The sequence below is a fragment of the Nerophis ophidion genome, linkage group LG25, assembly GCF_033978795.1.
Source record: "Nerophis ophidion isolate RoL-2023_Sa linkage group LG25, RoL_Noph_v1.0, whole genome shotgun sequence".
Taxonomy (NCBI): domain Eukaryota; kingdom Metazoa; phylum Chordata; class Actinopteri; order Syngnathiformes; family Syngnathidae; genus Nerophis; species Nerophis ophidion.
The window spans coordinates 16,631,538-16,644,904 of NC_084635.1; the positions used below are offsets into that span (position 1 = coordinate 16,631,538).

The window sequence follows — 13,367 nt, forward strand, 5'->3', positions numbered from 1 at the left end:
TCCTAGATGTGAGCAAATTTGGAAAAAAACGATGTAAAGGTATATATACACATAAACATAATGTATATGAGTATATCTGCAATTGGATTGTGAATCACAACACAAACATCCCAATTGAACGATGACTGTCGAGTCGGATGTGAGAAGAGGTCAGTTCGTTAAAGATGGAGTTGACAGTAAAAAAGATCTCCAGTAACTTGCCAAATGGGTCAGTCTGTCAAATTAAGTTCATCAACTAAGTTTCATAGATGTAATCTTGACATAATGTAGAATTAAAGTGGATTTAAATTTTTGGCTACATTTACATATTTTTAATCAAGATTTTTACAGATAATTTTTAAACTCCCCTTACGTTTTAATTTTTCTATTCTGTTATTTTCAATGTATTTATTACAGCCATTATCCTCACTTTATTGTAAACAAATATTTTTAAAATATATTTTATATTATTATTTTTTCAATTACATTTTTTATTTATTCTCCAGTGTGGACACCTCAATTAGTCCTCAACTCATTACCATGCCATGTCTTATTATTTGTCAATAGTGCAGACAGTGCGTTCATGCATGTGTCTGTGTTTTCTTTCTTCTTTTTACTGATGTAAACCACTTTGTGTTGCAACTTGCCTGCGCATGAACACTGTTATATAAATAAAATTTGATTGAATGATTGGAAACAACGCTTTCACCCTTATGTGAAGAAGGACAAACATTTTTTTTTTTGATATGGGTTACAGTTACTGCTACCTCGCAGGACAAATACTTTGAATCGGACACAATCACCTCAGACTTCAGCTGTCCAAGCTAATCTAGTAGGGGAATGTGAACTGATGAAGCAGAGACAAGACCCAATACAAGGTAGAATTAAATCCAAGAGATTTACGTTAACATACAGCACTTTACCAACAAAGTCAGTCATGTGAAGGGTGAGGTCTTTCTTAAAAATCACTAATGAATGTGTGGTTAATTTATTACGGGGGTATGTGCCTTTAAGGTTAACGTGACTTCATACAGGGTTTATTATTTAATGTGCAAAAAAAAAAAAGTACAAATCCAATATGTCATTAAGGTGTCATCATGATCATCCAGCAAAGCAAACATTTTTGACAAATGTAGCACGTTGCAGTCACCTTGCATGTACTAACCTGTGGCATCAGTTGCTGTGACATCAGGATTGTGTGATAGAATGAGATTGAGACAGTCCAAGTGTCCTCGTGTTGCAGCCAAATGGAACCTTTAACACACAGGAAGAAATAAGGTGTTGAAAATCACGAAAACGAAAAAAGCTACTTAAGCATGGTCACTTTATTAGTACTACACAATGTATAAACTGATGTATTTCACCAGGCATGTCAACTTTTTCGTTTTAGTCTGGAGAAGTACAGAAGCAATAAGGATAAAAAACTGATAATTTTTTTTGTAAATGATGTCTTTAATCACATCAATGTGCAGTAGAAATTTGGGATCGTCTGCTGCCTACTTGTGTGTAACTGACCTCAGTCCTTAACATATCAAGTCACATTGATCCGTTTACATACTAACCCAAAGGTATCTGCCAAGGCGACAGCATGGCTGTCACCCCAACACCAACGTGGGTATTAAAAGCGGTGTTGATGGCCCTGAGAAGCTGGGTCTTAAGTGAGCACTGAAGGGGCCTGACCACCCAGGGGTAAACAGCTCAGAGTAAAAACTAGTAGGTGGATATAAGTCATGTGAGGTAAATAGATGTGGTTTAAGACCACATTTTGAGTTATCATCGCATCATGCACAATTAGCATACTTGCCAACCCTCCTGATTTTCCAGGGAGACTCCCGGATTTCAGTGCCCCTCCCGAAAATCTCCCGGGGCAACCATTCTCCCGAATTTCTCCCGATTTCCACCCTGACAACAATATTTGGGGCGTGCCTTTCACCTGAAAAGGAGACTGTTATATATGTCTCCGTTATCCATAGGTTCATCTATAACCCATAAAGTAGGCAGCCACGGACCTATTTCTCAGCGTGTGTTTAATCCAGCCGGCACATTAGTACACTGACACACAACATCCGGATTCCCATCATGTATTGCTTCAAAACCACGGCAAGTAGTAATGTCCAAAGACATAACCTCTGTTATGTCTTTGGACATAACAGAGGTTATGTCCAAAGACATAACAGAGACATAACGAAGCAGAAAAACGAAGAAGAGACATGGTGACAACGAGTAAGAAGAAGTATGCTTGAAAGTTCCAAATAGATTGGAAAAAATAATTTCAGTTCATCCAGAAAAGCTCGAAGGGGAAGGGGTATGCTGCCTGCAAATTTTGTAGATCAGACTTCTCCATTGAACACATTGGCCGAACGGATATACTCATACATGAATGGATACTATATATATATATATATATATATATATATATATATATATATATATATATATATATATATATATATATATATTAAACAAATACTTGAAGACATATACAACCCCCCAGCCCCCATCTCCCGAATTCATAGGTCTCAATGTTGGCAAGTATGACAATTAGGGATGTAAAAATAAACGGTAAAAATGAAAACCACGGCAAAACTTGGGACCAAAAGTATTACCATTTTAAATTACAATTATCAAAAAAAACCCGGATTCATAACTGCACTTTGATAAACTCATGGACTGACTGGCTGCAGCTATCTAGCTTAAATGCTGACATGAAAACAGGTGATATTAACATGGTTACCTATTAAAGTACCAGTAGAGTGGAAAAACAAGTTGACTATATATGCTTAATTGTATCCATTATCCGATAGTATTTATAATCCGCAAAGTATGCGAAAACACTGTTTATCCATCCATCCATCCATTGTTTAAACATCCCAAAATGCCACAAATTCAGTCAGCTATTTTGAATATTCTGCTTCGAATCTCTCCCGCCATTTTCCGAGATTGAAGTCATAGTCGTAACACTTCTGCACTCTGTAACCTTGTTATCAGATCAGTCATACTGATCTGATCTCATCTGTTTATCATTCACAATCCTTATGTAAGACATTAACACGTTTTACTTTTTTTTATACATTCTAAGTCATAAATAGATAATTAAAAAGTTCACCAACATTGGAGTCTACAGGGGCTCTCCATTTTACCCACAAAATCCTCTTATTAACCATCCAAAACCCGTAAACAAGACCCTACTTACATCTCGTGACCTGAATATTAACCAAATATTTATAATTTTGGCATTATAAGCGCTAACTCAGACAAACTATTTTTAGCATTGATAACCGAGATCCAACTATAGTTTATGGGTAATTTCACCACACCTAGTGTTTGTGTGTGTTTGTGTGTGTGTGTTTGTGTGTGTGTGTGTGTGTGTGTGTGTGTGTGTGTGTGTGTGTGTGTGTGTGTGTGTGTGTGTGTGTGTGTGAGACTATTAGTGGTACTTTGACTTTAACTTAACTTTTATGTTATGGTGCACTGGAAACACAGACAGTTTTAAATGTAATTTGAAAATTAAACTGAAGATGGTAGTAGAGAAACATATATGGATGCAAACTGCAGTAAAACTAGGAAAAAGAAGAAGCTTATGCAGCATTTGCCGAGTGTGCTGCATAAGCTTTGAGCCAGTGTGCTGCTTCTGCTACCACTGCATCGTGTTTGGCTCCTCAAAATTATTCCATCCCATCCATCCATCCATTTTCTACCGCTCATTCCCTTTCGGGGTCGCGGGGGGCGCTGGCGCCTATCTCAGCTACAATCGGGCGGAAGGCAGGGTACACCCTGGACAAGTCGCCGACTGTCATCTGGATAATTGGAGGATTAATCCATGAATCTAGACGCTGTTCATCTGTGACATTCAGTTGATAACCAGAGGTGGAGACAAACACACACAACCGAAGACAATGTGACTGTCAGCAGCAACTTTTTTAACCTTTTGTCTGGATTAAAATTTGTTCTTCATCTGAACAGGAAGATATGGACATCCTATCAGTCGTCATCGAAGTAGGAGCAGACATTGTATAGTAAACTATAGTTGAATTATGTTAGTTTGTATTTCTTGTTTGGCACTGAACAATGATGCTTAGTGTTTCACTAAAGCTGGATCTATTTAGCAGAGCTTCTAGAACTTGTAGCTCATCCTCCTTATATTCAGGATCAAAACTATAAGGTTCTGTACCATCATTTGTCCCAAAAGTCTGCACATATGGCATTGTTGTTGGTCGGGAAGGGATCTGCGGTTCCTACCTCTAGGTCACACGATCACGTGTCTGGCTTGCTTATTATCTCTCAAAATGGCTCGGAAATCTCTGTGAGATTGACACCGCACTCACCGTAAAATATACATAGCCCTTGGGTTTTCTGTGAATAATCTGGGTAAAAAGGATGTATACTGTATATCCTTAAGTAGAGTAAGACTTTTAATTGGAATATGAGCTAGTCAACTACCATGACACATACAGATATTTAAATTCATTTTATTAGGTTTTGACTGTTAGCTCCTGGTGGGAAAATGAACAATTATCACTAGGCCTGGGCCGATAACCAACTTTGCTTGATGATATAATGACCTACAAATTATTGCAGATAAATGAAATTATTGTCAACAATATTTTAAGTCCAAATTAACCAATGGCATAATGATACTGATAATAATGCAAGTATATTCTTTAAAATGCATTAAACTCTTTTTTTTCATACATTTTAACATATTTGGAATGTAAACTTAAAAATCTAAATTAATTAAATCAAATAAAATATACTCTTTTAGCAAAATGCTGCACTTGATTAAAATTTCCAACCAAAAAGCAAAAAAATAATTTTTGTCTCTGTTAAAGAAAAGGTGGTGGACCCTCATGATGGCTAAATTAGGTTATTGTGACCAACATGATCACGGTTACAATTATTATCTTTGTATTGTTGTATGTGCCCAAAAATAATACACTAAAATCTTTTCACCAAGTTATATTTTTATCAGCATCTAAACTTAATAGCCACACAATATACTTGGCAGAGGAAACATACAGAACTATTCCATCCATCCATTTTCTACCGCTTATTCCCTTTCGGGGTCGCGGGGGGGGCTGGCGCCTATCTCAGCTACAATCGTTGTTGCAAAATTATTTGCAAACGTGTTTATCTGTGTGTGTGTGTGTGTGTGTGTGTAATCCAATTCATATGTCTATACTAATGTGTTTGTCTGTATGTCAATCTGCGTACGTACAATCAGATCCCCGTGTCTGTACATACATACACTCGCACATACATACACAAATATAGAACATACATACATACACACACACAGACAGAACATACATCCACACGCACTTTCACTGTAAAAAAATACATATATACATACTGCAAACACATAAGCACTTATACATGCATACATACACTCATGCATATAAATAAGTTTCATCAAAGGGAAAACTGGGTCAAACTTGGCACAATGATAAAGCTTAACCTATCTATACTATAACAATCTACAGGGTTAATATAGTTTGCTTCTCTTTTTTCCCCCCATTTATCTGGCTTCTTTTGGAACTCAGGTTTTCGTTACATTAATGTATTGTTGCATTTGAAATAGTTATATTGTTGACAATAGAGGAAGAGAGAACATGCTCACTGCGGCAATAAGCAAGTGTGAATGTTAAGTAGCAACACAAGAAAAGAATGAATGCTTTGTACACTTTAACAGGAGCCTAACTGGAACTGCGTTACCACAGAGAGTAACCACCTAAGACGATGACATTAGCAAATAGATTAATGCATCAGGAAATACAATAATATCCACAGTGCCGCCAACACTTTCAGCCATGCATATTAATGAGCAGATAAACGACACAGGTCTTTGAGCAGCAGGTTTATTGAAACTGGAGGCAAAGTGTCTGAACATTGTGGTTTTAGAAGTCAAAAACAGTAAATGAAGGATGCATGCCTACCAAGCAGAGGTTTACTTAGTTTTTCCACGTCTACAGTTCTGACGTATGTAGTTTTTCATACATACTTGCTGTGTACACGAACATCCAAAAACCTGATATGACGTAGTAGCCAAAAGAGGAACCCTCTATACATTCATCCATCCAGTTTCTACCACGTGTCCCTTTTGGGGTCGCAGGGGTACTGGAACCTATTATTAATAATTCAATATACTACATTTATAACATATACCGTATTTCCTTGAATTGCCGCAGGGCATATAGTATGCGCCTGCCTTCAATTACTGCCGGGTCAAACTCGCTTCCCAAAATTATTAGCGCATGCTTGGTATTACCGCCTGGTCAAACTCGTGACGTCACGAGTGACACTTCCCCTGTCATCATTTTCAAAATGGAGGCGGCTGATTTCAATACCGGTAATTTGAAATCGCATAAAGGGAAGAAGATTAAGAGCTAGTCAGTAGGATTTAAGGTCCAAGCTTAAATCACACTAAAATTTTTGCTGCATACCTTTGGTAAGTGTCGGAGTGAGAAGAAGTTTTAAAATAATTACCGCATGCTTACTTTTACCGCATGCCCTTGGTAAGCGCCGGAGTGAGAAGAGGTTTTAAATTATTTAGCGCCCCAGCGCCAATTCATGGAAATACGGTAGGTTAACATCAAGTTGTGAACTCAACTGTGTAAAGCAGACCATATAAGAAATAATTGTTTGACTAGTCGACTAATCTAAAAAATAATTGCAAGTAGTTGAATATTAATTTATCAAAGTTTGTTTAGCCTAAAATCTCAAATGCCTCAAAGGCCTTCACAAACCACAACGACATCCTCGGATCTAAACCCGCTATTATAATAATTGATAGTGGCAACTCTAGTTCTGAGACTACCTGCTAATTGCTTTCCTCCTCTCTAAGGTTCTCATAGTCATTATTGTCACCGACGTCCCACTGGGTGTGAGTTTTCCTTGCCCTTATGTGGGCCTACCGAGGATGTCGTGGTGGTTTGTGCAGCCCTTTGAGACACTAGTGATTTAGGGCTATATAAGTAAACATTGATTGATTGATTGATTGAATGGTGAGAAGCTGTGAATAATTGAGAAGACTACTCGTGTAGAATCAAGCTTAACTACTGCAGTACCTCTGCAATTGCTGTTCGTCTCCAACTGCTTGATATGAAGTTCAAGCTTTATGAATGTATGCCAAATTACATGAAATGTTGATTAAAATCAGCCTCAATATTACAGTTGAAATCAGGAAAAAAATATTTTTTCCTCAAACAAAAAAAACATGAAAGATCTGTGAATATAAATGCGGAATAGTGAAAATATGAGGATTTACTGTACAAAGGAGTCAGCTCAGGGTAGGGCTGGGCGATACACGATATATATCTCGATATTTTGCCTTAGCCTTGAATGAACACTTGTTACATATAATCACAGCAGTATGATGATTCTATGTGTCTACATTAAAACATTCGTGTTCATACTGCATTAATATATGCTCATTTTAAACTTTCAAGCAGAGACGGAAATCACAACTAAGTCAATTGACCAAAACTGTATTTATTTAACAGTTATCAAGCAATGGCACAAACGTTCATGTCATTTCCAAAACAGAAAGTGCAAGATTGTCAGACATTTTAACTGTAAAATAAAAATGAGCTGCATAGTAGGAAATCAAATAGTGTTCGTCCTTCGTTGTGTGGTAGGTTACTACGGACGTTATTCAATTCTGTTGTTGACTATTTATTTCATACGGTGTTGATGTGGAAATGCTTGCTTGGGCATTTTGTGGGTGTGGCACCGAACGGAGATGTTGAAATGCGGAGTAAGTACTCTTCATTCTCTAGCAGGCCAATTTTCAAATGATGCTACTTATTAGCAGTAATGCTACTTTTTGTAGCAACGCTTTTAGCCCACACTTGACAAATTACGGTTGTCTGTTCGACATATTCCCACTTGAAGCCAAACCACCGCCAGACGATGGACCCCCTGCTGTTTTTCTTGGGAATTCATTCTTCCTTCATTCGCACCTTCACTCTCTAGTATTACTACTCGCACGGCTCTGCTAGCATCACAGCTAACGTTACCCATGCTGCTAAGTCTCTGCTCCGCGAGGGTGTATACGTATGTGACGTCTGACGTGACAGTATGTGACGTGTGTAAGAAAAGGTGCGCTTGTCTGTGAGAAGGAGACACAGGAAAGAGCAAGAAGAGCCTGTAATATAATGCCAGCAGCTAAAAGCAACTGCGTGAGAACGTATACTCGAATATCACAATATAGTAATTTTCTATATCGCACAGAGACAAACCCGCGATATATCGTGTATATCGATATATCGCCCAGCCCTGGCCCAGGGCATTCAATCGATTGTAACTGGACTGTTTGCTTTGTCTTTGAAGACGTTTCGCCTCTCATCCGTGTAGGCTTCATCAAATTTCATGCTCATCACCTTATATGGAGGTCCCATCTAAGTTGATGAACCCGAACTGATGAGGTATTGGCACAAGCCGCTAGACTAGACCTGACCAATCTAAGTCTATGAGCATGAACTGATGAAGCCTATTCAGATGAGAGGTGAAACACGAAACGTCTTCTAAGACAAACAAACAGTCAATTTGAGATCAATTGAATGCCTAGAGACAATGACCTGGATGAATAAGAACATCTATAGACAGATATAAAGGAGCTTTTGCATTACAGTCATTGTATGACTCAGCTACACCATGTGAGTGTGCGCAGATGTTTTTGTTAGGGCTCCTGAAGCCCACCTGCCTCCTAAAACCTGTGAAGCAACGAGTAAACACAATTCTTGTCCAACATCACATGGATCTGTGAAACTATGGTGTTCTTCTTAAAATAATCATGCTAATTATTAGTCACAATGGAAAAAATGTGTCATGAGTATGAGGTATGAGAAGTGAGCATCTCAAATGCTGTCAAATTATTTTAGCAGCTGACTCTCTCAGTTTGTTAACACATCAGGAACTTATTGAGCAGGTGTGGTGAATCAGCCAGATAATACTACTGGCAGACACAATTTGAACTGTTTACTCAGCTGGAAGCCTTTGACAGTTCGGGATAAATTAACACAATGATGCTAATCCAACACGCAGAAAATTTAATTGATGGGTTAGCGGTTTGTAATTAGTGTCCCCCCTCGAGGTCTTCAATAACTAGAGGTCACCATTCAACATTCCTCTCCCAGCTTTTGCAGCAGCCAGAATACCATAGACACACGTTAGTCTGTGTGTGGCACAGTGGACTAAATGTAGACTTGCTGAGTTGCAATTGTGGTTCATTTTTGTTTTGGGCAGACCAAGCCACATCTTAAACTCTTTTCCTATATGAACATCCAGGATCTGAAGAATTGTGGCACATTACAAGAATCAGAAAAGAACGTCCTGCATATATCGCTTACTTTCTTTGAATATTGCCACAAAACATTTAATACATGACTGAAATACTTAGCATGTCACGATTACTTTTCAAAATACTGCAAGGCTTACAGAGAAAAATCTAACCATGCATTATGTATATTTAATATGATCATTTGGGATGTCAGCTCATCCCAATAATAGCCTCCATCTGAGCCACAATGTCTGGTTTGATGTCGTGCACACCACAGTGCTTCTGAGCTGAATTTTCAGGCTGTCATTTCCTGTGAGAACTATCCAAACAGCCCTTTGGCCAGTGTGGTCAAGCCTCGAGAGGCCACAAACATTTTTTAGACCAACTCCCACACTGACCTCCACAGGCAGATGGCTGATTTAAAGGGCCATATTGCATATATAAATCTCCAAACTAATATTCAACTCTGACACCTCTAAAATGTAAAGCAGCTGGAACGAGGTTCAAAGTTGAAATGTGAAACACCTCCCTACCCATGAACATTTTATAGGAATGTTTTCGAGGGTCATGCAGGGAGATGGAGCCTTGAGGTCATAAAGGGAGGTATCAAACTATTTTTGAGTCAGCATGAGCTAACAGAAAAATAATTCTGTATGACAAAGGGACCTACAAACTATTACTCCGTGTACCAGTACGGACCGTTGAGCATGTTTTGTAAAGGGTCTATTTCTGTATGTCACAGCTCGTCCACACAAAGTAACTGGGCGTGAGCTTGTTTGTGTATGCAAATGTGCGTGTCCATTTACTTACGCAGATCGTCCCTCCACATCAGGTTTGGTAGGGACTATACCCTTCTTGCCAAGAACTGCAGCCACCTTGTCCACCTCCCCACGTTCCACTGCTTTCATCAGCCGATCATCATATTTGTTCCAGTCTGTGTTCTGACAAACAACACAAAACAATCAGATTCATAATCGAGTATAACACTAAAAACAATAAAAACATCTAAACTGTACATTTGATCAGTGAATAGATTATGTTTTAGTATGTAAATTAGAAACAAAGCTCGGTAACACACTATTCCTAAATCAGTAGGGAGCTTCAAAGCCAACAAGCAACTGAAAGAAAACATTTTGTGCTACATTACCATGAAGCAATTATTGAGTTACAGGCAAATCCATGTTCAGCCTAGCTCAGGGTTCATTGAGACACAAGTTAAAAAGATTAAATTTACTAAATGAGTACATACAAAGTGCATGGAGGTGCATTTCAGCCAGCGCCTCATCTTCGGTGAGTGGAGCTGGTCCTTGCACCGTGCTACCGAGAAGCTCGCCAGCGTTCCGGTTATAAAACAAAACAAACAAAGAGGGGGTAAAGTATACAAAGCTCCTCAGTGCACTCAACCAGTGAGCGCAGAAAAAAAAAGGACAGCAATGAGGTCCTCTTAAAAAAGGCTTATCCTCTGGAGTGTTCTGACATTGGAGGAATATTGAAGCTTACAGGCTCAACCTGTAGGTTCAGCACTGCACAGCAGTTGGCTCTTCAAGGGAGAATAAGGAGGAAGGAATGGAGGTGGAGAAGCAGTAGGGCCAGCCCCTGCCAGCCTTGGGACCTGCCCTGGCCGGCAACTGCAACTCCTCCTCAGGGGGTAAAAGTCAGCTCAGCCTGGCTACTTCTCAACCCCACCAAATGTCTTCTGCTACTCTAAATCCTTAAACAAGTTCCCTTACTCAGTCTTCTTTATGATATCTCTGATATCTGATGTCTTCCCCCTCTCCCTGGACTGGTTTCAGTCTGCCTGCAGACACTGAAAGCGAGCTGCGTACTAAGGAGCCTCTCTCTTTCCCGGCTTCTTGTCCTCCGCCAGTGGTCTCATGCGTCTTAGCCCCCACCAAATGGCAAGGTCAGTCGAGCTCAATGGGGTAAATATGTGGGCTCTCCAGTTTAAAATATCACCCCCTCCCTGGTAAATAGCAGTGGTGCAGACAGCCTGCAGACTGGCTACCTCTTTTTTTGACCTGCAAACCTTCCTGTAGTGACGGATTGGAAGACAGGAGCTAAGAATACATTCTGAACATTACTATACGGTGAGTAATGGCTGTAGATTCTCCACTCCCAGCGTGAAAGAAGCCCATCCAAAAGACATTGCTTACATTACCACCCTTGTGCCCCCTGCTTGTCCAACTGAAAATATTAATGTCAGAGGGAGATTAAGGTTTGCACATTTGAAGTGGTCTTGGCATTGACACCCGCAGCATATTAGCGGGCCCAAGGCTGCTGTTGACTCATCTATCTAGAAAGAATGATGCTGATGCAAAGCCCGATGATCCTAAATGCACAGTAGCAAGGTTAAAAGTCAGCCTTTTTACAACCAGCTGTCTTGAGTCTGCAGCTCAGCCGCATATGAACACCAACATGGTCAGAAAGTTCAGACTTCAGAGTTCACTGATTAGGTGAAAAGTTACGCGTGAAATAAGAGTGAAAGCAAGGTTTGGCGAGAAGGGGAGTATCAAACTTGACAACATTTCTAGGTCAGGGGGGACTGCTGTTACTAGCCCCTGCAGGAGTGGCGTAAACAGAGCAGCACTGATACCCAAAAACATATCCAAACCTCCTCCACATGACATGTCAAATGAAGGAGTGGGTGTCAATTTACGAAAGCTGCTCAGTCTAGCATGGAGACAAAGGTGCCAAAATGGCACCTAGCTACACAGCATACTGTACAACATGTCACCAAAATATCTCACATGGTCTTGTGTGTATTTGTTAGTCAGTCTGTTTATGCACTAGTTAATAATAAGAAAACTTGCAAGCAAAAAACAACCACTCATGTTGTCACAATAGTGACACAATATACCAAATGCACATATATTAGACAAATCACATTACGTTTAATTCTTCTTTTAATCAAATAAATTCCCTGTCAATCCAAAATGATATTCAACTCTATCGTTTCAGATAAGGTGTTTACAGTTATGGTTAGTTAAAACCAATTGGGGTAAAGTTGCTATGCTGATGTACAAACTCTGTTTCCATATGAGATGGGAAATTGAGTTAGATGTAAATATAAACGGAATACAATGATTTGCAAATCCTTTCCAACCCATATTCAATTGAATGCACTACAAAGACAAGATATTTAATGTTCAAACTCATAAACTTTTTTGTTTTTTTGCAAATAAAATTAACTTACAATTTCATGGCTGCAACACGTGCCAAAGTAGTTGGGAAAGGACATGTTCACCACTGTGTTACATCACCTTTTCTTTTAACAACACTCAATAAACGTTTGGGAACTGAGGAAAGTAATTGTTGAAGCTTTAAAAGTGGAATTCTATCCCATTCTTGTTTTATGTAGAGCTTCAGTCGTTCAACAGTCCAGGGTCTCCGCTGTTGTATTTTACGCTTCATAATGCGCCACACATTTTTGATGGGAGACAGATCTGGACTGCAGGCGGGCCAGGAAAGTACCCGCACTCTTTTTTTACAAAGCCACGCTGTTGTAACACGTGACTTGGCATTGTCTTGCTGAAATAAACAGGGGCAACCATGACAACGTTGCTTGGATGACAACATATGTTGTTCCAAAACTTGTATGGACCTTTCAGTATTAATGGTGCCTTCACAGATGTGTAAGTTACCCATGCCTTGGGCACTAATGCACCCCCATACCATCACAGATGCTGGCTTTTCAACTTTGCGCCTATAACAATCCGAATAGTTATTTTCCTCTTTGTTCTGGAGGACACCACGTCTTCTTTTTCCAAATAATATTTGAAATGTGGATTCGTCAGACCACAGAACACTGTTCCACTTTGCATCAGTCCATCTAAGGTGAGACGGGCCCAGCCAAGCCGGCGGCGTTTCAGGATATTGTTGATAAATGGGTTTGGCTTTGCATAGTACAGTTTTAACTTGCACTTAGAGATGTAGCGACCAACTGTAGTTACTGACAGTGGTTTTATGAAATGTTCCTGAGCCCATATTCTCTGAACTTTTTGATGATTTTACGGACCGTAAATGGTAAAATCCCTAAATTCCTCGCAATAGCTTGTTGAGAAATGTTGTTCTAAAACTGTTCGACCATTTACGGTCCGTAAAATCATCAAAT

The 13,367-nt window shown here is 39.4% G+C and overlaps 1 protein-coding gene across 5 annotated transcripts in view; it reads right to left on the reverse strand.

The window, feature by feature from the left end:
* The window catches only part of uacab (uveal autoantigen with coiled-coil domains and ankyrin repeats b), a 91,401-nt gene that overhangs the window by 29,840 nt on the left and 48,194 nt on the right, over positions 1–13,367 (reverse strand). For 3 of the 5 annotated variants that reach the window (XM_061887050.1, XM_061887053.1, XM_061887049.1), the window contains exons 2-3: positions 10,067–10,197; positions 1,145–1,233 (exon numbers count right to left, since the gene is read on the reverse strand). In XM_061887050.1, the coding sequence (XP_061743034.1) occupies positions 1,145–1,233; positions 10,067–10,197 (220 nt within the window). Of the gene's footprint in view, positions 1–1,144; positions 1,234–10,066; positions 10,198–10,505; positions 11,182–13,367 lie in introns of those variants that run through there. The other 2 variants (XM_061887052.1, XM_061887051.1) reach the window with 2 other exon arrangements.